The following is a 25525-nucleotide window of genomic DNA, read 5'->3' as shown; positions in this document are numbered from 1 at the left end:
GAATTGATTAGTGGAAATGGTTGAGTTGTGTTTGCTATCCACCAGAGGACCATATGAGGGAAATCGATTTAAAAACGCAGGTTCTTTCCCACCAAACAAATGAGGGAACCCACTCTCATTTTTAAAAGATGACTGACAAATTTTACATCTTAAGGTGCCGCTCGAAGCATCATATCTCCTACCTTTTCCAGAGCATATGACGCCGTCGGCCGTCTCGCACAGGCTCTTGCTCTGCTCGTCCGTCATGTCACAGCTGCGGGGGAACTGGCAGTGCTTCCCAAACCATCCATCATGGCAGATACAGCGGCCACACGAGCAGAAGCCGTGGCCTGGGGGAGACACACAGCGCACACACAATCACTGTCTCTCCTTACCAAAGAAAGTATCTGCCAAAACAAAGCAACGGACTGATTGATCCAGGCAAATATTATTGGTTCATACAGACAGGGATTCGTTTCCAGACTGTCTAGTGGTGTTGTGGTTTATGGGTCGTATCACTTATGAATCCCGTGGGATGAACCTCTATAGCCTCTCTGATAATGTAACGATTAAATGTAATTCATAACGATCTAACTGCATAAACTGTGCTTGCAGTCAATTCCTTTGTTTCTGCTGCCTAAATAGATATCATACTTGCAGTTTTCTCAGGATTAGCATTCAGAACAACAGTCCTTGTTTTCAGGCGATAGGCCTATTATTTAAATAGACTTTGTAGCATTCCAGGCAAGTCACGCCAAACTTCACGAGTGCAAAGAATTGTAGCTATATTATAAATTTTATTGCAACTTTATATTGTCCTAAAATCTATTTTTTACTGTGTACCACTTGCATAAACACCGCATCCGTAGGCAATATTATCCTTGGGGGCTGCCATTGTCGTTTCGCGCACTATGTGACATCAGAGCTCAGAACTAGGAGTACATCGATCTAGTACGAGTTCACGGGTGGGTAGTCACGGGTTTGACTGCTGTTCCAGTGCACTTTCATGGGTAGAAGGTTGGAAAAACACAGGTTACGGGTTGCTTGGAACACAACATTATTATGCCTTGATGTGTTGCAACTCGTGATTTCCCGTGTTTTGAATTTTCAGACAAAACATTTTTATACATCTATACATTTTTTTTTTCGCGGCCAAATATCCAACGGCAAACCAACTTTATCTCTGTGACAAAATGGTCCATTTTATATGTGATGCATTGGTACTCCAAATAAAAACATAACATTTGGATGTACAGTAACTCTGTCATCCTTTGAGTAGTTTGTTACCAATTGAGATGAGTTTAAAGCTGTAGTGGGTGAGTATGTTTTTAGCCTTTAAGTTGATACAATTTTGATTTTGCATTCCCTCATCACTTCTTGTCACTTTGATATTCAAAGGTGAGTGCCGCTTCGGGAGATCTACAGTCATGGCCAAAAGTTTTGTCAGTGACATAAATTTGGTGTTTTGCAAAGTTTGCTGCCTAAGCTGTGGTGGTGTTCATTCACATTGTTTCTAGATTATTGTGCAGAGTGATCAGATGCATTTGCAACTTCAATGTCCAAAAAAATGAACTTTTCACAAAAAACTAAACTAATTTTTTACTGTTTTACTAAAGAGAGAGGTTTGACTGCAGTGAAGAAGTCTTCAGAATGTCCCAGGGACCGCCTCCTCCTGTAGAGTCAGCTACAGAATTGTGTCTCCAGCAGTGCAGAGCTTGTTCATCAATGGCAGCAGGTTGCCGTGAAAGCATCTGCACGCACAGTGAGGCCACGTCTTTTGGACAATGGCCTGTTGTCAAGAAAGGGGAACAAAGTAGCCACTTCTCTCCAAGAAAAACCTCAAGGACAGACTTAAATTCCGCAGGAAGTACAAGAATTGGACAGCAGGAGACTGGTGCAAAGTTATTTTCTCTGAAGCTCCCTTTTGACTGTTTGGGACATCTGGAAAATTGATTGTTCAGAGAAGAATAGGTGAAAGCTACCACGAGTTCTGTGTTGTGCCAATAGTGAAGCATCCTGAGACCATCCATGTGTGGGATTGCATTTCAGCCAAGCAGGTGGGCTCTCTCATAATTCTGCCCAAAACACCGCCATGAATAAAGAACGGTATCAAAACATCCTGCAAGAGTGACTTCTTCCAAATGATCCATGAACAATTTAGTGGTGTTTCCTGCATTTTCCAGCACAATACAGCAGCAAGTCACAAAGCAAAAGTGATAAAGAAGTGGCTCGAAAATCATTACATTGGAATTTTGGATTTGTGGCCAGGCAACTCCCCGGATCTCAATGCCATGGAGAAACTGTGGCCAGTCCTCAAAAGGCAAGTGGAAGAGCAGAAGCCCAAAAATTTTGATGAACTCTGTGAACTAATAAGGCAAGAATAATTTGCCATCAGACAGGATTTGGCCCAGAAGCTAATATCCAGCATGCCAGAGAAATTGCAGAGGTTATGAAGAACAAGAGTAAACACTGTAAATATTGACTTGTTATAGATTTTTGCCAATAAAACCTTATGATATGGTTATCATTGTTTTTCAGTATAACATAGAAACGTGGAAAACAATCTACAAATACTGAAGCAGCAAACTTTGCAAAACACAAAATTTATGTCACTGCCAAAACTTTTGGCCGTGACTGTATGCATGGGCGTTATTTCATGTAGGCTGTAAGGAAACGAAATGTCCCCTGAAGCTGAACAGTGTTTTTCTCTTAATCTTTAAAGAGCAGTTGGTGACTCACGGTGAGGTGCACACTGAGCTATAGAACAGCTCCTCCTTCGAAATGACTCGTTTCTGGAACAGTGCTCGGTAAAGTAAAGAAATGAGGATTTCCCCTAGATGACATCTGGCTGGGCAGAAATGGATTCTAGATATTAAAACTAAACAAAAGGATGTGCCCCAAATCAAAAGATAGAGAATGAACAGTCTCTTCATTGCTTAGTATGTTTTCTGAATATCTAAGGCATGTCTGAGGACTTACAGATATATAGCATGTATTTTATATATAAAATAAATTTTAAATACAAATCAATGCTAAGAAAAGAGAAAATTAAAAACAATTGTTTGCGTTCCACAACTGAGATAAAAAAATGTATTTTTTTGTGGGCCAAATCAAAATGTAGATTCATTTGTGAAATATGCTTGTCCTAACACAGAGTTATAATATACTTATTTTGGAGGTTATGCCAAAGTGATTAAATAAACAGAACAGGTATTGTTTTGGGGGTGGTGGTGGTGTGTGCATGTATTCCCATAGCACCTCAAGAAAACTGCAAGACATTATTGTGTGACTTTTTGTCTTGCTCTCTCTCAGTCATTTATTTTGTGGGTGTAGGTATACAGGCTTGCAGTTTGATGCACTCTTGGTAGAGCTACATGCTTGACTGCTTCAATCAGCCAGCCTACGAGAGCATTTAATTGCTTTGGTGAGTGGCACCCCAGTCCTTTCAATTAAAGCGCACCTGCAAACCCTGCTTGTAAATGCAATTCGAGAGTGGGCATGTTCAAATTCACCGTGTTTCTCACACTTATATTTGGAAGGATATTTTGAAACAATGCAGCCTAGTCTTAAACGCTCAGGCAAGTGCCTTATAAAATTATTAAACATTAAAAAAATATGTAAAATCCAGTCTGAAATATTGATGATCCTGCATTTCAGTAAAACACTTTCATTTTAATACAACTGAAATGGCTTCTCAAGGGCTAAAGATCCCATGATAGGCATATCTGAAGGCTGCCCTTTATTTGAACAACAATTCAGTCCTGCAGGACCGTCTATGCAATTAGCTGAGATGAACATTTCATCAGTGTGTGTGACTGCTGTCTCTCTCTGAACTGAGAGCTGGAGGCACAGCGTGTTTCCACACTTGTCCTCCCTTAGCAGGCTCTCATCTGTCTGACTGTGAGTCGGGCAGTTGCAGCAGACGAGCCCTATACATATTTAAACATCTCCTAGGGCTGTGCCACACAAGTGCAGTGGGCCGAGCTGTGGCGGCTGGTCGCTTGGTGACACAACACAATAAGAATTCAGAAAGAAGCTGCATTAAATCTGCATCCCCACCAAAGAGGGGAAATGTCGTTCTTTAGATGCTGGCTTGTACCACGGGTGAAATGCTTGTTTCATCACATTTTCACAAGGGGTTCTTTGAATGGCACCCTGCGCTGGTTGAAAATCAATACAAATATTTGAAGATTAAACTAAATATAAGTTATATGTAATAATATCTAATAGGATTGTTGTTTTTATCAAATAGATGCAGTCTAGATGAGCATTACATTACTATGGTCATTCTGTTTTTCACAGGATTCTCATAGACCAGCACAATCTAGAGATGGACAAACAGTGCCAAAGTTTACGTTAATGCTTATTTTGTCCTGCTGTCTGTGTTTCTTTGTATTACCTCCACAGGTCTCTCTGTTCAGGTCCTCGCACTGCCTGTCGTCACACTCACAGTTCTTGCCGTGTACACGTTTATCTCCGGGTGGGTGGCATGTGCACTGGCCGCACACACACTGCCCTGAAACACACAAATACTCTGTGACTGGCAAGAAAACCAAAAAAAGGAAAATGACAGTGAAAACCAAAGCAATCTAATACGTGGCTATTTTTAGTATTTTGTTATCAAGATTTTGTATGAAAGTAGTTAAAATCTACGTTTCACCTTGAATTTGGCTCATCAAGGTCAACTGGAAAGCTCTTAGCACTGAAAGCATTCAGTGCCTCGGTCTACGCTTATCATAGAGCACATTAGTCTGCTAAAGTGGCACTGTCGTTGTTTGACATTGACAGCCGTTACAACTCCAGCTCCGTGCAGGCGAGGAGAACAACAAAGCAACGCCCTGTCTGACAACCCCTCAGCCTGCCAAGCAGATAAAAGCTGCATGCTGCTGTTGCCACGGTAACTGTTGATGTCATAACACTTTTCATTGATCGATTAGCTTGAGTGACGTCATGTAGTCCTTCCCTTAGGCTTGCAATAGCTACCGCACATTTAACAGCTAAGCCTGCAACAGAGAAGTGCTCAAAACACGCAAAGAAAAACATTTATTCCTTTCATTTTTACACCTCTAATAGTGCTATCCATCACCGGTACCAATTTATACGGAACTGTCAGCGACAAGTGGAAATGTTCAAGATATCATACTGACAAACTAAACTACTGAGCATAAATTGATACTGCTCATTATTCAGTGCGTTTATACAGACAGTACGAAACCCATGATGCACTAGACAGCCAAAGTGTATCTTTTCCATAAGCTTTCACAGTGGCTTGTTGCATTATATGTGAATAAATGGAGAAAGCAGCGCTGGCAGTTTCATTGTGATTAATGGCTCCCTCGCTGATCATGTACTGCGCTTTGGTCCGAATCGAAACAATTAATTCCTTCACTATATTTGAGAGACAGCCATCCGGCAAGTTCAGTTCTCTAGGGAGCCATGCTTGCGGAGGTGCCAAGACAAAAGCGGCGTTCTTCTAAATTGTTAAACATCATAATGGCTCAGCATCATCAATTTCCAATAATATGAGCCCTAATACATCTCTAAGAGTTACATTATTATACATTTATGATCATGGTGCTTAAACCCTGAGATGGGGATTTAAAGTAAACGCTGTACAGGGAGCCGTGCCAGCTGTTCTGTGTTAGACTAGGACTTATACAATATTGTCACTGTTCAGCAGTTTTCTTGAGACATGATTTACAGATTTCTACTGCATAATAAAATCACATGTATTGGTGTGCTTTTCTACATTGGAACACCTGGTAATTGCATGTTGACAACTAGATAATATAGCCAAAAAAGTATGCACTGTTCTTTAAAAAACACTTTCGAAAAGTAAGTTAACTTACAAAATGCACCTTTGTGATGCTTGTGTTTAATGCAGGACACTAATTCTAATCTCTCATACTATTTAGGACAAATGTGAATTGGGCACAGCCATTTTGAAAATATATTCTTTGGCATATCAGGAATGATTGTTGTTGATGAATGCCAAGACTGTTTCACTCTTTTGCCACAAACTTGACAAGGACAATCACGCTCGTAAAGATACCAGTGTTTAGCTGCACAGACCACTGGCAGCTCTGACATTAAATGACAAGCATGCCGGAGCCGTGCTGAGTGTATCCTGATGTGTCCTGTGAAGCATGAACCTGCCACATACAGAGGTTCATGCAAATGAGACTTCTGCGGTGCTAGAGGGAGTAAGGAGGTTTCTCACTGTCGGTCTTTTAAAGTGCAATCAAGAAATGTCAAGAGCCAAAACTAACCATTTCTTAGTAGGGTTTTAGATGCAAATGGGTGTAGGTTTGTATATATGGACCACCAAAATGAAAGGACTGTGCTTGTTTATGTTCATAAATCAATGTGTATAATTCACTAATATGGGATATTTGTTTTGAAAATGTCACATTTCTATAGCATATTGGTACCTTGGTACATAATTATATTCATTTACCTGTTTAACTTAAACCTTCAACCCACAATTCAACAGCATGCATATACATAGAAATTGGACATATTCAGAAAGTACATTCCCTCAGAACACCACTTGGTGTATGTGCACCAGAGAAGGCTACCATTATCAACCTCAGAGGAAGTGATTGCAATCAGCCCTAATTCTGCTGATTTGCTTTAAAAGATCGCTCATCACACCAAGCAGTTCCTACAACACACTGGATATCAGTCAACATCTGCGTGGCAAATTAGGCCTCTTCTGCCTCTCCTGTAAGATGGCTGGGAGTGTTGAATGATTGCTGCTGTGCATGTTTAATCAAGATGCATTCTTTGTATACGGCTCTGTGCTGTAATCTGTAGAGTACATTAGTGAGCTAATGAATGGTGTAAAAACTAACACTCAGTAGCTTCCGTCAGTGCAATCACTCATTTGTTGCTTTTCAAGTGAAGGGATATACAACCATATAGTAAATATCTTTTTGATATCCTATCATTGTCATGATTCTGCCCTCGTGTCCTTGATTTTTCCTAGTCTTGAGGCAGGATCATGACAGACCCGTGTTTTGTGTACAAGCGCATGGCCTTGTCTTTGGGCCATGTGCTTGTGTTGTCTCGTTCCCTTGCCCCGCCCCCCTTGTTAACCTAGTCGTGTCTTGATTGTCCTATCTGTAACACCTGTCGTGTCTTAGTACCCCTATTTAGATCTCCTAGTGTGCTCTGTCTTGCGTCGGTTCATTGTCATTGTGATTGTACCTGTGATTGTGATTGTTCCACTCTGTGATTGTTCCTTAAGAAGTGTTTGTATTACCGTGAGTGTTTGTTTATAGCTAGTATTTAGAGTCCTTGTTTATCTTGTTAGTCCAGTCCTGTTTTAGTTATTTAGTCTTTACCTTGCTCCGTGTTTTCCCCCTCGTGGGTTTTTGTTTTTCCCCTTTTTGTAATAAACCCTTTGTTTGAGAATCCCTGTCTGCACCTGAGTTCCTCCCTTACCAAAAACCTGACAGAATGAACCGAACACAATGGAGCTCAGCAGACAGGAGGCAATGCTGGATGGCATCAGCCGGCCAGCGAGATTGTTTTGAGGGCTCTCGCCTTGTGGTGTTCCGGGGGACCAGGGGAGGTCGTTCCGGAGCGAGCGGGCGAGAGGAGGAGCCCCAGAGGTCCCCACCTACCCAGCTGCCCACGGTCCCAGAGGGTCGTGTCCTGGCCGTGGCAACCCTGGGGGATCAGGCAAGTCCCCCCCAGAGTCCTGAGGCACCTCCCACTACCTTCAGTCTCCCCAACAAGCGAGGGAGACGGTTTTCATGGGAGTCGGCTTCAGAGTCTTCGGCGTCTGAGTCTGCCCTGTCCGAGACCAAACTCCCCCAACCCGCCTCTGACCCAGCTGTAGCCTCTGCACCGCGCCCGAGGAGGAAGAGGAAGAAGAAGGGGCCTGCCGGTCCTGTGACCCTGTCTCCTCCCGAGCCAGCAGCGGTGAGCGTGCCCGTGCCAGCAGCGGTGAGCGCTGGCGTGCCCGTGCCAGCAGCGGTGAGCGCTGGCGTGCCCGTGCCAGCAGCGGAGAGAGCTGGCGTGCCCGTGCCAGCAGCGGTGAGCGCTGGCGTGCCCGTGCCAGCAGCGGAGAGAGCTGGCGTGCCCGTGCCAGCAGCGGTGAGCGCTGGCGTGCCCGTGCCAGCAGCGGAGAGAGCTGGCGTGCCCGTGCCAGCAGCGGAGAGAGCTGGCGTGCCCGAGCCAGCAGCGGTGGGCGTGCCCGAGCCAGCAGCGGTGAGCGTGCCCGAGCCAGCAGCGGTGAGCGTGCCCGAGCCGGCAAAGAAGAGAGCTGCAGTCGTGAGAGCGGAGGAGAGAGCCGCGGCCGACTCTGCAGCAAAGACTCTTGTACAGTCTGTCTCATCTCGTAAGGAGATGCCAATTGTCCTGGCTGCTAAAGCCTTTTCTGATTATTTGTCCCGTCTTGTCCAAATTTTAGAAGTCCCTGTCAGTCCTGTTTTGTCCCCTGACCCTGTCCCCAGAAGTCCTAAGTGTCCAGCCGTTGTCTCCCCGTGTCCTGTTGATGTGGCCCCGTGTCCCGTTGATGTGCCCCCGTGTCCAGTAGATGTTGTATCCCCGTGTCCTGTCGTCTCCCCGTGCCCAGTAGATGTTGTCTCCCCGTGCCCTGTAGATGTTGTCTCCCCGTGCCCTGTAGATGTAGTCGCCCCTCGTCCTGTAGATGTAGTCGCCCCTCGTCCTGTTGATGTTGCCCCGCGTCCCGTAAGTGTTGCCCCGCGTCCTGTGTCTGCTCCTGTCAGTTATCCCGAGAACCCTCCCCGCCCCTCACCACCCAGACCTGCCCGTACCCCCCGTCGTCAGCCTTCGTCCTGTCCTTCTAAGATCCCTACCCCTCCCACCCACCCTGGTCTGTCCCCCATGAACTTTGTACTCCCGCCTCCTCCCCTTCCCTGTTTGTTTTTTTTGATTTGTCACCCTAACCCTGCCATTGTGTATTCTTGTTTACCGTTGTTATTATTTGTCATGTCTTGTTGGTTTGTGTCTGTGTCCCAGTCTGTCATGTCAGTCATGTCCCGTGTTTGATGTTCCCTTGGGGAGCGTCTGGAAGCCGCTCCTTAAGGGAGGGGTTCTGTCATGATTCTGCCCTCGTGTCCTTGATTTTTCCTAGTCTTGAGGCAGGATCATGACAGACCCGTGTTTTGTGTACAAGCGCATGGCCTTGTCTTTGGGCCATGTGCTTGTGTTGTCTCGTTCCCTTGCCCCGCCCCCCTTGTTAACCTAGTCGTGTCTTGATTGTCCTATCTGTAACACCTGTCGTGTCTTAGTACCCCTATTTAGATCTCCTAGTGTGCTCTGTCTTGCGTCGGTTCATTGTCATTGTGATTGTACCTGTGATTGTGATTGTTCCACTCTGTGATTGTTCCTTAAGAAGTGTTTGTATTACCGTGAGTGTTTGTTTATAGCTAGTATTTAGAGTCCTTGTTTATCTTGTTAGTCCAGTCCTGTTTTAGTTATTTAGTCTTTACCTTGCTCCGTGTTTTCCCCCTCGTGGGTTTTTGTTTTTCCCCTTTTTGTAATAAACCCTTTGTTTGAGAATCCCTGTCTGCACCTGAGTTCCTCCCTTACCAAAAACCTGACAATCATGACATGTGAAACGATACTATTAAATATGAAATGAGATGTAAAGATCATAAGCAATAGAACTGCTGACAAGTTCACAAAAGAATCGTCTTATCTGCAGTAGACACTGTCTTCCAGTCTCAGCAGAAACCCTCTCAGAACAGGTGTTTCCTGGAGGATATTCCAGGCTTAAGAGAATGAGAAATCCTCCAGATTCTCACTTTTCGCCATCTCAGCTAGCGCTTTTGTCTCCACTCAAAACCATTTACAAGGTCTTTCACTGAATCCTGCTTTCTTCTCCCTGTCCATCTGCTATGAGTTGTTATGAGTCACCGGCAATTACGAATCTTGGGCACAAAAGTAAAAGAAGCAATGCTAGCACACACAAAATCTAATTTTAGTCAGATGCTTTGTGAATCTCAAGCAACTGCCCCGTGGCATGGGAATCCCTCATATGGGGCTTCTCCATGGAACTGTGTAAATGTTGAATTGATTCAGCCAAGTTGACAGTCCTTCTTAATTGTGGGAGTGAAATTCAGAATGGAGGAAACCTGGATAATTAGCTGCTGTCAGGATAATGGATGCAGCAAGCAGCCCTATAGCTCCAATAATGGGTGAAATTCTATGTAAACAGATGAATAAATCATCATTTGCTGGCCACGTCTCATAGCTCACAGTGTGGAGGGACAGTGAATCTATGGATTATTGATGCTGAACTGCAAAGCCACAGGGTTTCATTCAAACTGCATTCAGGAAAAGATTTAAGATCTAGAAACACACCAAGAGGTCTATAATAACTAAAGAAAGCTATCCCTTAGCACCCCCATTCATCTCAATGGCAGTTGCTCGGCTGGTGCAGGACCCTCTAAAAAGCAAACATTTTTGAGCCAATCACCAGGGGCCTCATTTATAACCACTGTGTATATATATGTATATATATATATATATATATATATATATATATAAATATATATCTTTCAACTAAAAATAGCTAAAAGATGTTCACCTTGTCATCAAAACAGCATTTATTTAATTTAATTAGATTATATATATATATATATATATATATATATATATATATATATATATATATATATATATATATATATATACATACATTTAAACAATTTAAATATTATTTATCCAGTGGAAATGAATGAGATCAACTCTCGTTTTTATGGATATATTGATATATTTATTCTAAAACATAACAAGGATACTGGATTATTTTAAGCTATAAAATTTAATGTGTATGACACAAATGGCATTTATATTCCTCATATAATCTCATATTTCTTTAAAGTCTTGTACCTTTGACGGTGTTAAACATGGTGTCACATGAATGGGAATATGCATAGAAATTATATGCAGACGAGGTTATGCATATGAAAAATAGGCATGTAAGCTCCATATATGGTGATTTTGGGGAGGAGTCAGGGTGGATTAACTGGGACCTAACTGGGATTTATAAAGGGATATTTGCGCAGGTTCTGGTGTGGTTTTATAAATCTGAAAACTTTTGTGCATATGCTAAATCTAGCTTTTGTGCATATGTACACTTTTAGGATGAAATCTACGGAGAGTTTTATAAATGAGACTCTGTAAATACCTGGAGCTGCAGGATAATGATATGATTGGCTGATGGCACAGTCCCAAGTTTTTGACTGGCAACTATCCTGAGCTGTGATGTGAAAAAACATTATACGGGAAAAATCTAAACCCATTTAATACTTAAAAAAGAAGGAACTGGTAAAATATCTACTATAATATATGAAGAGTAACTTTATTTTTTATTTTTTTACTTCACTTTAAAAATTAACTTTACTTAATTTGTTATGCATAATATAGTAATACTTGGTTATTAATAATTAAACCAATCATAATTATTTAAATAATTAATAAACAATGGACTATTTAATTAGAATACATGATTGTACATCTTCAGTCAGTCAGTACTGCAATAAATTAAATAAAATGGCTTCCCTCCAGGAATTCTTTCATTCTTTCATAGTTTTTATTTCCTTAGATGCTTTAAATATACAGCTGAAGGAATTAAAACTAATAAATAATTTGAGTGACTTTGTTAAAATTTAATAATTTCTTTTTTATTAGAGGTACAGAACTCCTGTCCTACTCTCTATGTCCCTCAAAAGACCAGAACAAACAGTTTTCAGAGTGAAAAGATCCAAGCCAGAAATCCCTATGTGGATTTAGCTTTTTATACACATGGTTCTGAAGAAAAATAAAATAAAATTTAATACAATGCATCTGGTTCACATTCGTTTATAAGTTTCAACACAAGACTTGCTGCCAGTTTCAGTGTTATTTCAGGTGCTATAGAGGAATCGTGCTAAAGACTTGAGGCATAAACACAAATGCTGCTATGTACCTTATTCTTCCAGCCTGCATGTTCATTCACATTTGTGTTTCTTAGGTTCGTTGGATCTAATCATTACTGACACTGTATACAACAAACACGGACTAGCATTTAATATTTACTGTAGCATTGTAAAACAAGTTTTTAATTGAATTATGTGTAGGCTACACTTTTTTAACTCAACCATTACAGCAAATATCATAACATTTTTGACTTTGAAAATGAGACAAGTTATATTATCTGCTCTACATCGCTAAAGTGTAAGAGAGCACAGGGATGGAAGTCCTTTAAAAAACAAGTGCACAGAACACAGGATCCATTCAAGTTAAATTATCACCTCAGTGAAACAAGACTATTATTATCACTCTTCACTTTTCTTTCACAGTGGAGAACTATGGAAATAGCATTTTTTTTTTGAACAATTGCACTATAGTTCTGATTCATCTACTGTGATATTTTTTCTTTTTAACAAGTCTCATGCAGAGACAGGCCAGCACCCCTACCTGAAGTTCATAATTGCCCTTACAAAAAGTACCACGGATTCATATGAGACTGATTTAAAAAATATTAATAATGAATGTGTTTTAATTGTTAAGTTGCCAAACGCCACTCTTACTACAATTCATGTTATTATATTCATGCTACTATAAAACTGACATTAAATTTATATATGATCTTCAACTGTGCCAAAATTTTTCTATCAGAATCTACAACCCACAAATGCAAAGTTTTATTGCAGTAAAAATTACTGTAACTACTGCATGTTGGTGGAAAGTATGTAAACAAGTTTTGCCAGGGAACCCTTAAAAATTGTATGTGGTGATGTCTAAATTAGCTTGACAAAAATTTATGTTTAATATAACTGAATCCTGAAAAAGACATTTAAAGGGTCAGATCAAGTAGAGAGCAATAAAACAAGTAGAAACAGAAATAAACTGTGGTTTATCATAGTACCTTTGCAAATCAATAATCTGAATCAAACAAACAATCCATCCAAAGAGGGAGAAATCAATGATTCACACAGCTCTATCAAAATCCACTGTTTGTCTTGTGTATTCAGACATCATCCTGCATCTGTTTGTGTTTAGCCGTAAACTACCAAAGAGACACGTTTCAAATTAATTTCGAATTAATCTACAGGCTCAAAGAATGACATATACTGCCACAACAATATTACGTAACAACATGTGTTTCATTCAAACCAATCCATTCAGACTGGCATGCTAAAGTGATTGCTAATTTTAGCATTGTTATTTCCGCTAAAGCTTTGCATCACACCATGATGGAGCAACTAATCAGGAGAGTCGAAAATTACACACTTCACCTTTAAGAGTCCTCTGGCCTACCACGCAACCCACCCACCTAACACCTCGGATCTGTGAAACGCTGCTGTTGGAACCCACTCTGGCACAGATGAATAGACACTAATCATAATTACCTCTGCCAAAGCAGGGCAGACTGGAGGTTCCCCGACACTTCTTCTGACTGGTTTCCATAGACAGCGAACAGGAGAGAGGATGATCACATTTCTTCCCAGACCAACCTTCTTTGCAGTCACACCTGCCACAGTTACATTGGCCGTGACCTTCAAACAGACACATAGCAGGATTTAGAGTCCTTTAATGGATGAACGGTTGACCAAAGCTCTGCCATGAAGCTGCCCTAGATACAGAAAAGGAAAAAGATTATACTTTGGTGGTGTATGTGTGTTGGTTTATGGATGTTAAAGGGCATCACTCACAGATCTGGCTAACAATGAATGTAAAAAAATGTATAGTCAACCTGGTCCTCTGAGGCGAACATAAGAATTAAGCACATATGACCGCAGAGTTATTCCTCAGCATTAGAAACAGATGTTGAAATGTTTCTGAACCACATCTGTTGTTCTTCAGCTCAGGATAATCTACATGTCCTGTGTTAATGCAAAATCACGAAGAGGTGGAGTGAACGGATACCGAACAGTTCTACCCTGCCTTGTTTTCCAGCAACTGTCAGTATTTCTGCAGCTGGATTTTGGAATGTAAACCATTTCCTTTCGAGGGGGTTTGATAAAGACAAAACTGACCATATCAATCGGAGAAAAACACTGCCAGAGTGACGAGTGGGATACAGATGATATAAATACAACATAAAGTGATAATAAGAACGAGATGTTTTACAGAAATGTTTCAATTTTTGCTTCACCTGAACAGAAGTCATCTGAGTATCTGTCGTACACGGCATGGCAGCTTCTCTCGTCACACTCGCAGGTCTCTCCATGGATGTCACCCCAGTCTCCTGAGGGATCCACATCATAGCAAGTGCACTCGCCACATACACATGTGCCTACAAAGACAGGGAGAAAGTATGGTAAACCTCCTTTGAGAGTCAAACTAGGGTAGATTTATGTTTGAGATTGATAATCATATTAACAGGCATGACTCTCACATTTATACAAGACTTTACAGGAGTAAAGTAAGACTAAAGTAAACATAAAAAATACCACAAAGGGCACAACGTTATTTAATAAAAGAAGCTAATTGTGGTGCTTATTCATTCATAAAATTAATATCTGCTTGGATGATTTCATTACACTGTTTTTAACATTTAAAAAAATGCTCAAACAAGCCTTTCTCAAGCCATCATTGCTCATTGAAAATTACTTAATGATACCTTAGAATACATTTTATGATGTTTTCATAATAAGTTTCTTATCCTCATCAAGACTGCAGTAAAAACAGTAATGTTGTGCATTATTTACAATTTAAAATTATTTTAGACCTTAAAATTTATTCCTGCGATGGAAAGCTGAATTTGCATTATATTACTATAATGAATAAATATCTTCATTGTCTCATGATCCATCAGAAATCATTCTAATATGCCAATTTGGTGGTCAGGAAACATTACTTATTATTATTAGTGGAAAACAATAACATTTAGTCATTTAGCAGACACTTTTATCCAAAGCGACTTACATATGAGGACATTGGAAGCAATCAAAAACAACAAAAGAGCAATGACATATAAGTGCAATAACAAGCCTCAGTTAGCTTAAACACAGTACACATAGCAGGGGCTTTTAAATAATATAATAAATAAAAAGAAAACAGAATAGAAAAAGAATAGAGCAAGCTAGTGTTAGAGGTCTTTTTATAATTGTATAATAAATAAAAAGAAAATATATAGAATACAAAAAGATTAGAAAGGTAGTTTGATTTTTTTTTTTTAAAGAATAGAATTAGAATAGTGAGTGTTAAAGTTAGAGGGTCAAATAAATATGGAAGAGATGTGTTTTGTAGCCGATTCTTGAAGATGGCTAAGGACTCAGCTTGTCACGGTTTTACGCTGCCTGAAGGAATACGGAGTCGAGGATAAACGGAATAAGGTTTTTAATATATCCAACACAGGGGATATCCAACATGGAGCACAGAGGTAGACACACGTAAGTAGCAAATGTCACAAGTGAGCTGCAAGTGAGAAGACCCGACAAAACAGAACTGAAGGACAAGGCTTATGTACAACAGATAATCGGGAAACACAGGTGGATGGAATAACTAAATTAACAGGGACATGGAACACATGAGGAATAGAATTGACACACCTGGGAACTAATCAAACTAAACACGGAAGACAGAAACTGGGTCACTGGGGCAAAAACACTAAATGAGTCCAGGTGTGTGACAGTACTCCCCCCTCCCGGTAGGTGCGTCCTCGCACCGTAGAAACAACAGAGGGAGGCGTGGGTGGGAACTTGGGAGGAGGTTCCGGTGGAGGACGGACTCCCAGGAGGGGGCCAGCAGACAGGGACCACAGAAGGAGGAGCCAGAGAGGAGACGACGGAGGGAAGAGCCAGGGAGGAGACAGGAGCAGGAGGAGCCAGATGGTCCACCAGAGACCAGCCAGGACGGAGATCCAAGGTGGAGTCGACGGCGGGAGGAGCCATGGTGAAGGAAGGGTCGACGACACCAGGGGGCCGACAGGCGGAGACTGCACCGGTGGGTGAGGAGCCCAAGATGGAGCAGCACAGCCGCAGAGCCAGGGGGACGTCGAGGTTCCGGAGGGCCTAGGTGGAGCAGAAGGCTCAGGCGACCAAGGCGGAGGCAGGGTCCTGGCAGACCGATGTGGAGCCGGAGCGACCGAGGATGGAGGTGGAACCGGAGGGAAGGAGGAGCCTGACAGAGCCGGAGGGATGGAGTGACGAGGTGGAACCAGAGGAGTGGAGTCCCGAGGCGGCGGATGGTCGACGACTGACCAAGGTGGAGCCGGAGGGACGAGGGAGCCCGGTGGAGCAGGTGGGATGACAGGCCACGGTGGAGACGAGGGAGCTAAGAGCCAAGGCGGAGCCGCTGGGTCGAAGGACCGAGGAGGAGTCCAGGGCTCGGAGGCTGGAGGCGGAGACAGGGCCTTAACACGCCAAGGCGGAGCTGGAGACTGGCAGTCCAGCGGCGAACCACCGCGCCCCGATGGCGCGGACTGAGGGTGAGCTGCGGGACTGGCTGGCACCAGCAGGGATGACGAGGAACTGGCTGGTCTAGGAGGAGGAGAGAGGAGAAGGATGGGAGGAAGGACAGGAGGATCAGGACTGGACGGAACCAGCGAAAGAGGAGTAGAGGGACCAGCAGGTTTGGGAGGAGGCGGGAGAGGGAGGCTGGGAGGGAATACAGGAAACACAGAAGATTCAGAGCTGGGCGGAACCAGCGGAGACACAGAAAATTCAGAGCTGGGCGGAACCAGCGGAGACACAGAAGATTTAGAGCTGGGCGGAACCAGCGGAGACACAGAAGATTCAGAGCTGGGCGGAACCAGCGGAGACACAGGAAACTCAGGGCTGGACGGAACCAGCGGAGAAACAGAAAACTCAGGGCTGGGCGGAACCAGCGGAGAAACAGGAAACTCAGGGCTGGGCGGAACCAGCGGAGACACAGGAAACTCAGGGCTGGGCGGAACCAGCGGAGAAACAGGAAACTCAGGGCTGGGCGGAACCAGCGGAGACACAGGAAACTCAGGGCTGGGCAGAACCAGCGGAGAAACAGAAAATTCAGGGCTGGGCGGAACCAGCGGAGAAACAGAAAACTCAGGGCTGGGCGGAACCAGCGGAGAAACAGAAGATTCAGAGCTGGGCAGAACCAGCGGAGATACAGGAAACTCAGGGCTGGGCGGAACCAGCGGAGAAACAGAAAACTCAGGGCTGGGCGGAACCAGCGGAGAAACAGAAAACTCAGGGCTGGGTGGAACCAGCGGAGAAACAGAAAACTCAGGGCTGGGCGGAACCAGCGGAAATGGAGCAGAGGAAATGACTGGAGGAGGTAGGAGTGGGAGACTGAGAGGGTATACAGGGGAATCAGGGCTGGACGGAACCAGCGGGGAAACAGGAATATTAGGGATTACCTCCGTAGACCAGTCCATCAGATCCAGAACTTGCTCCATATGACTTTCAGAGACTGCATATAGCTCACCCTCAGTCGCAGGAGTGTGGGCAGGGCTTTCCTCCACGCCCTCGATCTCCACGAGGACTCCCACGATGCACAGTGTTGCCGGCTCACACACCTGGTCAGTCGCGCTCTCGAGATCCGGCTCCCTGTCAGTGGATGGCTCGGACTCTGCGGCTGTGGTGGGCTCTGGCTCCGTGCGGCGTGATGGTGGCTGGCTGGTCTCTGGGTCGGGAGTGGGGCTGGCGAGGTCCTCTATGGGGCAGACGGTGAGAGGTGACCCATTTCTCGCCAGAGTCCACTCCACGAATGCGGCGAAATCCTCTCGAGGACCATCTTCGGACGACAACGCTCTGCATTTGGAGTTCAGGCTGGTGTTGTAGAAGGTGCAGAGCGCGTTGTCCGGGTAGCTGGTGGCATTAGCTAATAGAATAAACTGTCTGGTATGGTCCTCGAGAGAACGTCCTTCCTGCTTCAGCAGAAGGATGAGGAATTCGGGACGATAGAGGGGATCCATAGAAACACTACAAAACAAAAAGACTGAGAAAAAACGAAAGCAAAACGGAGGGAAAGACGCAGTTTTCTACTTTCTCTTTTGAGGTCGGGTCTTCTGTCACGGTTTTACGCTGCCTGAAGGAATACGGAGTCGAGGATAAACGGAATAAGGTTTTTAATATATCCAACACAGGGGATATCCAACATGGAGCACAGAGGTAGACACACGTAAGTAGCAAATGTCACAAGTGAGCTGCAAGTGAGAAGACCCGACAAAACAGAACTGAAGGACAAGGCTTATGTACAACAGATAATCGGGAAACACAGGTGGATGGAATAACTAAATTAACAGGGACATGGAACACATGAGGAATAGAATTGACACACCTGGGAACTAATCAAACTAAACACGGAAGACAGAAACTGGGTCACTGGGGCAAAAACACTAAATGAGTCCAGGTGTGTGACACAGCTGCTCAGATTGAGTTGGGAAGGTCATTCCACCAGGAGGGAACAATTAATTTCAAAAGTCTGTAAAAGTGACCTTGTAATTCTTTGGGATGGCACAATCAAGCGATGTTCACTTGCAGAACGCAAGCTTCTAGAGGGCAGGTAAGTCTGAAGTAATGAATTTAGGTAAATGGGTGCAGAACCAGTGGTGGTTTTGTATGAAAAACATCAATGCCTTGAATTTATGCGAGCAGCTATTGGTAGCCATTGCAAATTGCTAAACAGGTGATGTGTATTCTTTTCGGCTCATTAAAAATTAATCTTGCTGCCGCGTTCTTGATTAATTGTAAAGGTTTGAGAGAACTGGCTGGAAGACCTGCCAAAAGATAATTGCAATAGGCCTAGAAAACTGTGTTGTTTAATATTTTTGTGGAAATGGTGATATATGTGGCTCTGGACCACAAAACCAGTCTTAAGTCGCTGGGGTATATTTTTAGCAATAGCCAAAAAAACATTGTATGGGTCAAAATGATGGATTTTTCTTTTATGCCAAAAATCATTAGGATATTAAGTAGATATCATGTTCCATGAAGATATTTAGTAAATGTTGTACCATAGATATATCAAAACTTAATTTTTGATTAGTAATATGAATTCATTTGGACAACTTTAAAGGCGATTTTCTCAGTATTTCGTTTTTTTTATTTTTTTTATTAAAGTATTTAGAAGTTTTTATTAAAGAATTACTTTTAGGACAGACTATGTTTTATGTTTTAAAACCAAAGGGTCTGTGCCAGGTAAGGCCATTTTTCGTTCATTGGAATATGAGTTCAAATTGTTTTGCCTGTGTTAGGAGGATTAGGGCTGACTGAAACAGTTAGCTGCACAGCACTATAATTGAAGTGATGCTGACAAGGAAAGCCAAATTTCTCCTGGGGGCCAAATCCTCCAGAGCCCAGCTGACAATAAAGGGGCCATGCATGGCAAGGATTGATGAGGATGCTTACTCTAAATTCCAGTTAATCTATTGCTGGGGTGACAGTCATGGCAACAGAGCTGCGGGAAACACCTCCACTCTGATGAATCCAAGTCAGACCAGTTGAAGCACAACTGGAAATCCTGTTTTCTATTATCTGTGCAGTGGAAGCACACTGGGAAGTGAGCCAGCTGGCGTCCTGTGAGCAGGGGGCTAAACCACTGTACCTGCCACAATTTAAAGGCCTGTCAAAGATCTGTCCTCTTGTGAATTTAGACCTTACATTGCACTTGATTTGCATTCTGCAACCTCCTGAAAATGCTTAAATATGAATGAGCTGTATTATTAAAGTCATGCTTGTAAGAGTATATTGTGGCTTAGTGTAAAACAAAGAAAAGCAAATACAGTTATACATGTAGCCCACACTTCAGTAAACCTTATCAGTGACTTGCTTACACTGGGTTAAGACTCAGTGGGAGTCCATTGAGGGAAGGAAGAAGTGATTAACTGAAGCCCAAGTGTGTCTTCCAAATGCTAGTTATATAATCATTACATAACCTTTGGTAAATTAGAGATCCACAATATCGGTTATTAGCCAATATTAGATCTTTTTTAAATCTGCATCGGTCAATATTGCCCTAGTACAAAAGTAATATATTTATTTCATACTGAGTATACATATTTACTGACATATCACTCGATACTTATTGATATAAAATATATATATTAATTGATTTAAAGCTGCAGTAGGTAACTTTTGTAAAAATATATATTTTTACATATCTGTTAAACCTGTCATTATGTCCTGACAGTAGAATATGAGACAGATAATCTGTGAAAAAATCAAGCTCCTCTGGCTCCTGCCAGTGGTCCTATTGCCATTTGCAGAAAGTCATCCGCTCCCGGTAAGAAACAACCAATCAGAGCTGCGGTCCGTAACTTTGTTTGTGTTCAAAATGTAGATAAATTTATATAATAAGCGAGTACACCATGAATCCATTTTCCAAACCATGTTTTTAGCTTGTCCTGAATCACTAGGGTGCACCTATAATAAGTGTTTATATTCGGACTATTTTAGATTGCTTCGGGGGCACCGTGGCGGAGTAACCCAGTAACTTTGTGATTCTTCATAGACTTAAACAGAGAGAAGTAGCTCCGGCTACGATGTTTTTCTGCAAGACGCAAGCAGTTCTGTTTACTAACCACTAGAGCATCAAAAGTTACCGACTGCAGCTTTAATTGGTTTAAATTAAACATTAATTGGAGTATTATTTGTGCACAAGTCCCATTTCTTAACATTAAGCCTAAAATATGTTATAGTGTCACTACTGATGAGGATTGTATGAACTTTAAATAATATTGATCTTTAAAAGTTAAGATATTTAAAGTGTACCTAAAATATACATGCAAGTTCTACTTAAGCACAATCAAATACACTTCAGTATATCATTAGTTGGACTTAAGCAGTACTACCCACAATTAAAGTGCATTTAGCAGACTTAAGTATAAGTAAGTATACCAGTTTAGTATACAAAAAGTACAATTGCTGGTTATTTTTATTATGAACATAAATATGTAAATGTGTTTAAAATAAATTTTTCACTAGGGTGGATATACATTAACATTCAGAAGTTTGAGTTATGTAAGATTTTTTCTTTTTAAAATAAATAATTTTTATTCTGCAAGGATACATTCAGTTGATCAAAAGAAAAAGCTAATGTTTATATTTTATTGATATTATACTATATATAAATCAACTACACCACTTGTCTCCATTATTAATCAAATTCTAACACTGCTTTTTAATAAACTTCAGCTTTACATCTTATACTGTTGTCCTTTCTGTCTCTACCTCTAAGATTTCAGCCCGGGATAGCGTTTCAACACCTTGACCAGACTGAGAACGTATCCCATCTAAGGGACCAACCAGCTTAGCTTTCTTCATAGACATCATTTGTAAATGTAACAACTCTTTACTTACTGGCCTGTCTGCAAGCTGTCCCCTTTTTGAGGCCTCCCTTTGGCATCCCATACAGTATGTGTCAGAATCACATTTAATAGAATCTTGCAAAAAGAGCTTTGCACATGTGGTCCTACATTCTGGGCTGGTTTTAAAAAGTAGCTTTCATTACAGTAGTTGTTTTAAAACACAAGCATTTTTGCTTTTTCTCCAAAATGTTTTTAAATATATAACTTTGCATGGTTGTATTTCAAAGTGAAGGGCAAGCTATATCATGGATTGAGAGGTTGACTGACTAAAAGAGGCTGTCATTTCACACAATAGCAGCGATCCACTGAGACCTGCCATTCACAGTGCTGAACATATATTTAACAGAATATAAAATACACAAAATGAGGCTGGATTGCTTAAAAGAGCCCAAAATAATTGATATCTTTCACCATATGCACTGGAACTAGCAAGTGAACTCTTTTAGAGCAAGATAAATTAAATAGGATGATAAAAATACATGCATGGTAAAATGTAAGGATAAGTATGCATAAGGAAGGCCATGAGGGATTGTATACCCTATTGGAAAGTGTTAAAAACTAGGAACACTCGGAATATGTAACTACTGCTTAAATGCTGCTGTTTTTAGAAACCTTTTGAGGCAGAAAAGCAGCATGGTTGCTTCTGATGAGTGGACACGGTTTGCGGGCAGATTAGTTAACCACAGACAGTGGTTCAGATGGAGGTTGAGTTTATGCTGTGTACCACTTCACCCTTTTGTTGTAATCAATTTGAGAGAAGCTCCCTTGAGGCTCACCGGCAATTGGAGTGCCAAAGCTTTTTTGGCAGCCTGACGTGTCTTAATGGAGAATGCATTGTCCCACTCTCATTTGTGCTTGTCAGGTGAAATTACTTATGTTGTATACAACTGATGGAACAATTAGACTTATTTCAGTACAGATTCTCTGTGGAAAACCCCTCAAAAATTGTGAAATCTAATTTGATTTAGATGCCCCTGCAGTAGCATTAAGGATAACCTAAGTGAATCTATTATTAGGTAAAGTTATAAGGTGACTGAAAATATTGGTTATGTCAGAGTAAGGTAAATGCTTGCACAAAGACAGACCTCTGTTGCTGCAGATCTTGCCATCTGGAGATGTGCATCTCCGCTTACTCTCCCATGGGCTGATGTCACACTGGAATTCACATTTATCTCCATGCCAACCAGCCGAGCAATAACAGTTTCCACAGTAACACTTTCCATGGCCTGCAACCACGAACACAGGACGAGAGAAGAAAGAAATTCAGTTTCAGAGTTTTCAGATTATTATTATTTTTTATTTTTTTTAATACCTCATCATTATTATAGTTGACAACATTAGCATTAAGTGAATGAGGATGTCAATCATTTTTATATCATGCTATTGAAAACCATATGCTTTTCTAAAATGGATCTCCAGCATTAAAAGTGGCTTTCATACATATATACATATACATATACAGTACACAGTATATTTACTTGTGTAAGATAAATGAAAATTACACAAGGTTGTAGGTTTTTTTCCCCCAAATAAATCTAATTGTCCTGTTGTCAGGAGACTCAAACACATAGACTCAGGTTGAATGGGCATTTGTGTCCACTGTAAACAGCGTCAGTGATTATAATGGTTTCTATTTGCTTTTAACATGACACTTACATCTGGTGTAGGCAAGTGTCAGGTTTTAAAAGTATAGCTCACCAAAATAAATTCTTGACAGAGTGTTACGATACATCGTTGTATCGATATTTTGAACACAGCCCTATAATATGCAGTAGCGTAAAACAGTAAAATGAATGGAAATGTGTATAAAAACATTTTGGGTCACTGTAGATCAGCCTAGAACCATAATGTCAAACCCCACAGATCCTGCCGGCCTGAGACTCGAACCTGCGACCTTTGGGCTTGGTTTTTAGGAAGTCGTGGCCTAATGGTTAGAGATTCTGACTCGTAATCCAAAGGTTGCGTGTTAGCATCTCTGGCCGGCAGGAATTGTAAGTGGGGGGAATGAATGTACAGCGCTTTCTCCACCTTCAATACCTCGATTTAGGTGCCCTTGAACAAGGCACCGAACCCCCAGGTGCCCCCCCCCCGGGCGCCGCAGCATAAATGGCTGCCCACTGCTCCGGGTGTGTGTTCACTGCTGTGTGTGTGTGTGCACTTTGCACTTTAAATGCAGGACACGAATTCTGAGTATAGCTCACCATACTTGGCTGTATGTCACGTCACTTTCACTTAAAAGCATTGGTCACCCTGTGATCATACCTCCACACACTTCTAGAGAGTCTTCATCTAAACACTCGCTGTCGTCACACTCGCAGTAGCGTCCACTGATCAGGCTCTTCCCATCGGGATTATGGCACATGCAGCTGCCGCAGTGACAGGTGCCTGTCGGTCAGACTCATCAATGTCAAAACCCAGAGATCTCATGCTGTCACACTGCTCCACAGCAGCATACTTCTACATATGAAGACACACTACGACTCACACAAACTCTACAGACCCAAGGAATATGGAAATGCATGCCAAGAGTATGAACTGAGAATTCCTGAATTTGAAATGAGACTGCAAACTTGATGCAGATAGAATACAATTAAAAAAATGTATGGTAAGTGTCAATTTATATTTCATTATGAATTGTCTATATACTGTACATATATAAACCTAAAATGAATAGTTAATTGATAAAATTTCATAATAAGTTTTCAAGTGGAAGTGTGAATAAAAATGATTCCCAAAACAAGCTGATTCTTGAATTGTGGATTTTGCCAAATCCTGATACATATCATTTTCCCGTTCACACATGTATTAATGACAAAGTGTCACATAGCAGGCCTATCTACAACCAGCTGCCCCCCCCCCTGCAAAAAAAAAAAACATGGAGATGCATCACCTAAAGTTAATGTTCAGGTCAGAGTAAAGGTTAAGTACAGGGTTTGGGGCAAGGTGTGAAATACAAGCAGGCTGTTATTTTCTAGACCACCCAGAAATAATGTTTGGACAACTGCATGCCACATATCTTGACATTTAGTTCTATTATAGGTCCCCATGCAATATCAAATATCATATACATCTTACCTGCATTGGAGCAAACTACACCCTGGACATTGCGACAGAGGTCTTTACTGGTTTTGCTGGAGAGTGAACATTCCTCCTGGTGCTGACAGGATTCCCCAAACCAGTTTTCATCACAGAAACACTTTCCACATTTGCATATCCCATTATCTGCATTGGACACAGATACCGAATACAGTTATTGATTGTTTTGAGTAAAAAGCGGTCATGGTACAGGCCCACACTGTTATTGGTTGATAACAAGTGATACTGTGTTGGATGAGCGTACTATGAGATCAAGTTTGTGATTAGTAACACATTTGAAGGTGTTTGGAGATGGGTGAAGGCCAGGGTGATGTGAAAGACATTAACACTCTCCATGTGTGCATGCCTACCTAGGAAATCCTGACAAAGAGGAGGATGGGAGTTTCTCACATGTGTGCTTTTCACAGCTAAAAGGTGTTGAAGATTCCTTCTGGTACACTTCCACTCTACCGGTATTATGAAATTGCACAACCCTAGACACTAGATGTGTGCAAACTGGTCAGTGTAAAAGTATTTTATTGTTACGCTTGTTTAAATTTCGAACTCATTAAAATGAAAAATGCTCAGTCAGACTGGATCACAGAGTCATCCCTGAACAGGTCGTGTTCAGAGTTTAATGCATGTGAAGACAATTTGTTAACCCATTTGCTAAATGACGTTCTAGCCATAAAATTGCTCATGGTTAACAAAGTGAAATAAATGGGCTTATGAAGTGTTAAAAAGGAGATGAAAACATTGTCCATATTTTTTGTTGCGGGTGCCAATGACAAATTTATGTGCCATATGGTAGAAGCTTGCCAAATGAGGCAGATTGCTTGACATCCTTTTTAAACCCATGAAAGAAAATTAAGTATTAAAAGAATGACCTAATAGTTTTGTGCAGTTGATTTAATGGATCAAATTAAATAACAAAGCAAAGCTTGGGTGAGGGAAATATTCCATTGCATGACATGCAGAGCTTAGTTCTAACCCTAATCAAACACACCTGCATGTAATAATACAGTAATCCTGAAGACCTTGATTAGTTGGTTCTGAAGTGTTAACTTGGCCTCAGAACTAAACTTTCTGGGACATGGCCGCCCAGGAACAGAACTGAATGTGTCTGGCTTAGGTTGAGTCATGAAGTTCGGCAGATCTTTGCAACCACAGGGTCAGTAAAAATCACTTTAATGCTTCTCACGCCATTGAACTCTT

At 41.8% G+C, this 25525-nt stretch overlaps 1 protein-coding gene across 2 annotated transcripts in view; it reads right to left on the bottom strand.

Annotated features, from left to right (window-relative positions):
• LOC128019914 (integrin beta-like protein 1) overlaps nucleotides 1-25525 on the bottom strand; it is a 39092-nt gene that overhangs the window by 6516 nt on the left and 7051 nt on the right. Inside the window, exons 3-9 of one of the 2 annotated variants that reach the window (XM_052606261.1) lie at nucleotides 24311-24457; nucleotides 23498-23620; nucleotides 22321-22461; nucleotides 14099-14239; nucleotides 13353-13499; nucleotides 4379-4495; nucleotides 183-329 (exon numbers count right to left, since the gene is read on the bottom strand). In XM_052606261.1, the coding sequence (XP_052462221.1) occupies nucleotides 183-329; nucleotides 4379-4495; nucleotides 13353-13499; nucleotides 14099-14239; nucleotides 22321-22461; nucleotides 23498-23620; nucleotides 24311-24457 (963 nt within the window). The remainder of the gene's footprint in view (nucleotides 1-182; nucleotides 330-4378; nucleotides 4496-13352; nucleotides 13500-14098; nucleotides 14240-22320; nucleotides 22462-23497; nucleotides 23621-24310; nucleotides 24458-25525) is intronic. The other variant, XM_052606262.1, reaches the window with a different exon arrangement.

Source organism: Carassius gibelio, chromosome A9 (assembly GCF_023724105.1).
Source record: "Carassius gibelio isolate Cgi1373 ecotype wild population from Czech Republic chromosome A9, carGib1.2-hapl.c, whole genome shotgun sequence".
Taxonomy (NCBI): Eukaryota; Metazoa; Chordata; class Actinopteri; order Cypriniformes; family Cyprinidae; genus Carassius; species Carassius gibelio.
This window is presented reverse-complemented; position numbering and strand designations above follow the sequence as displayed.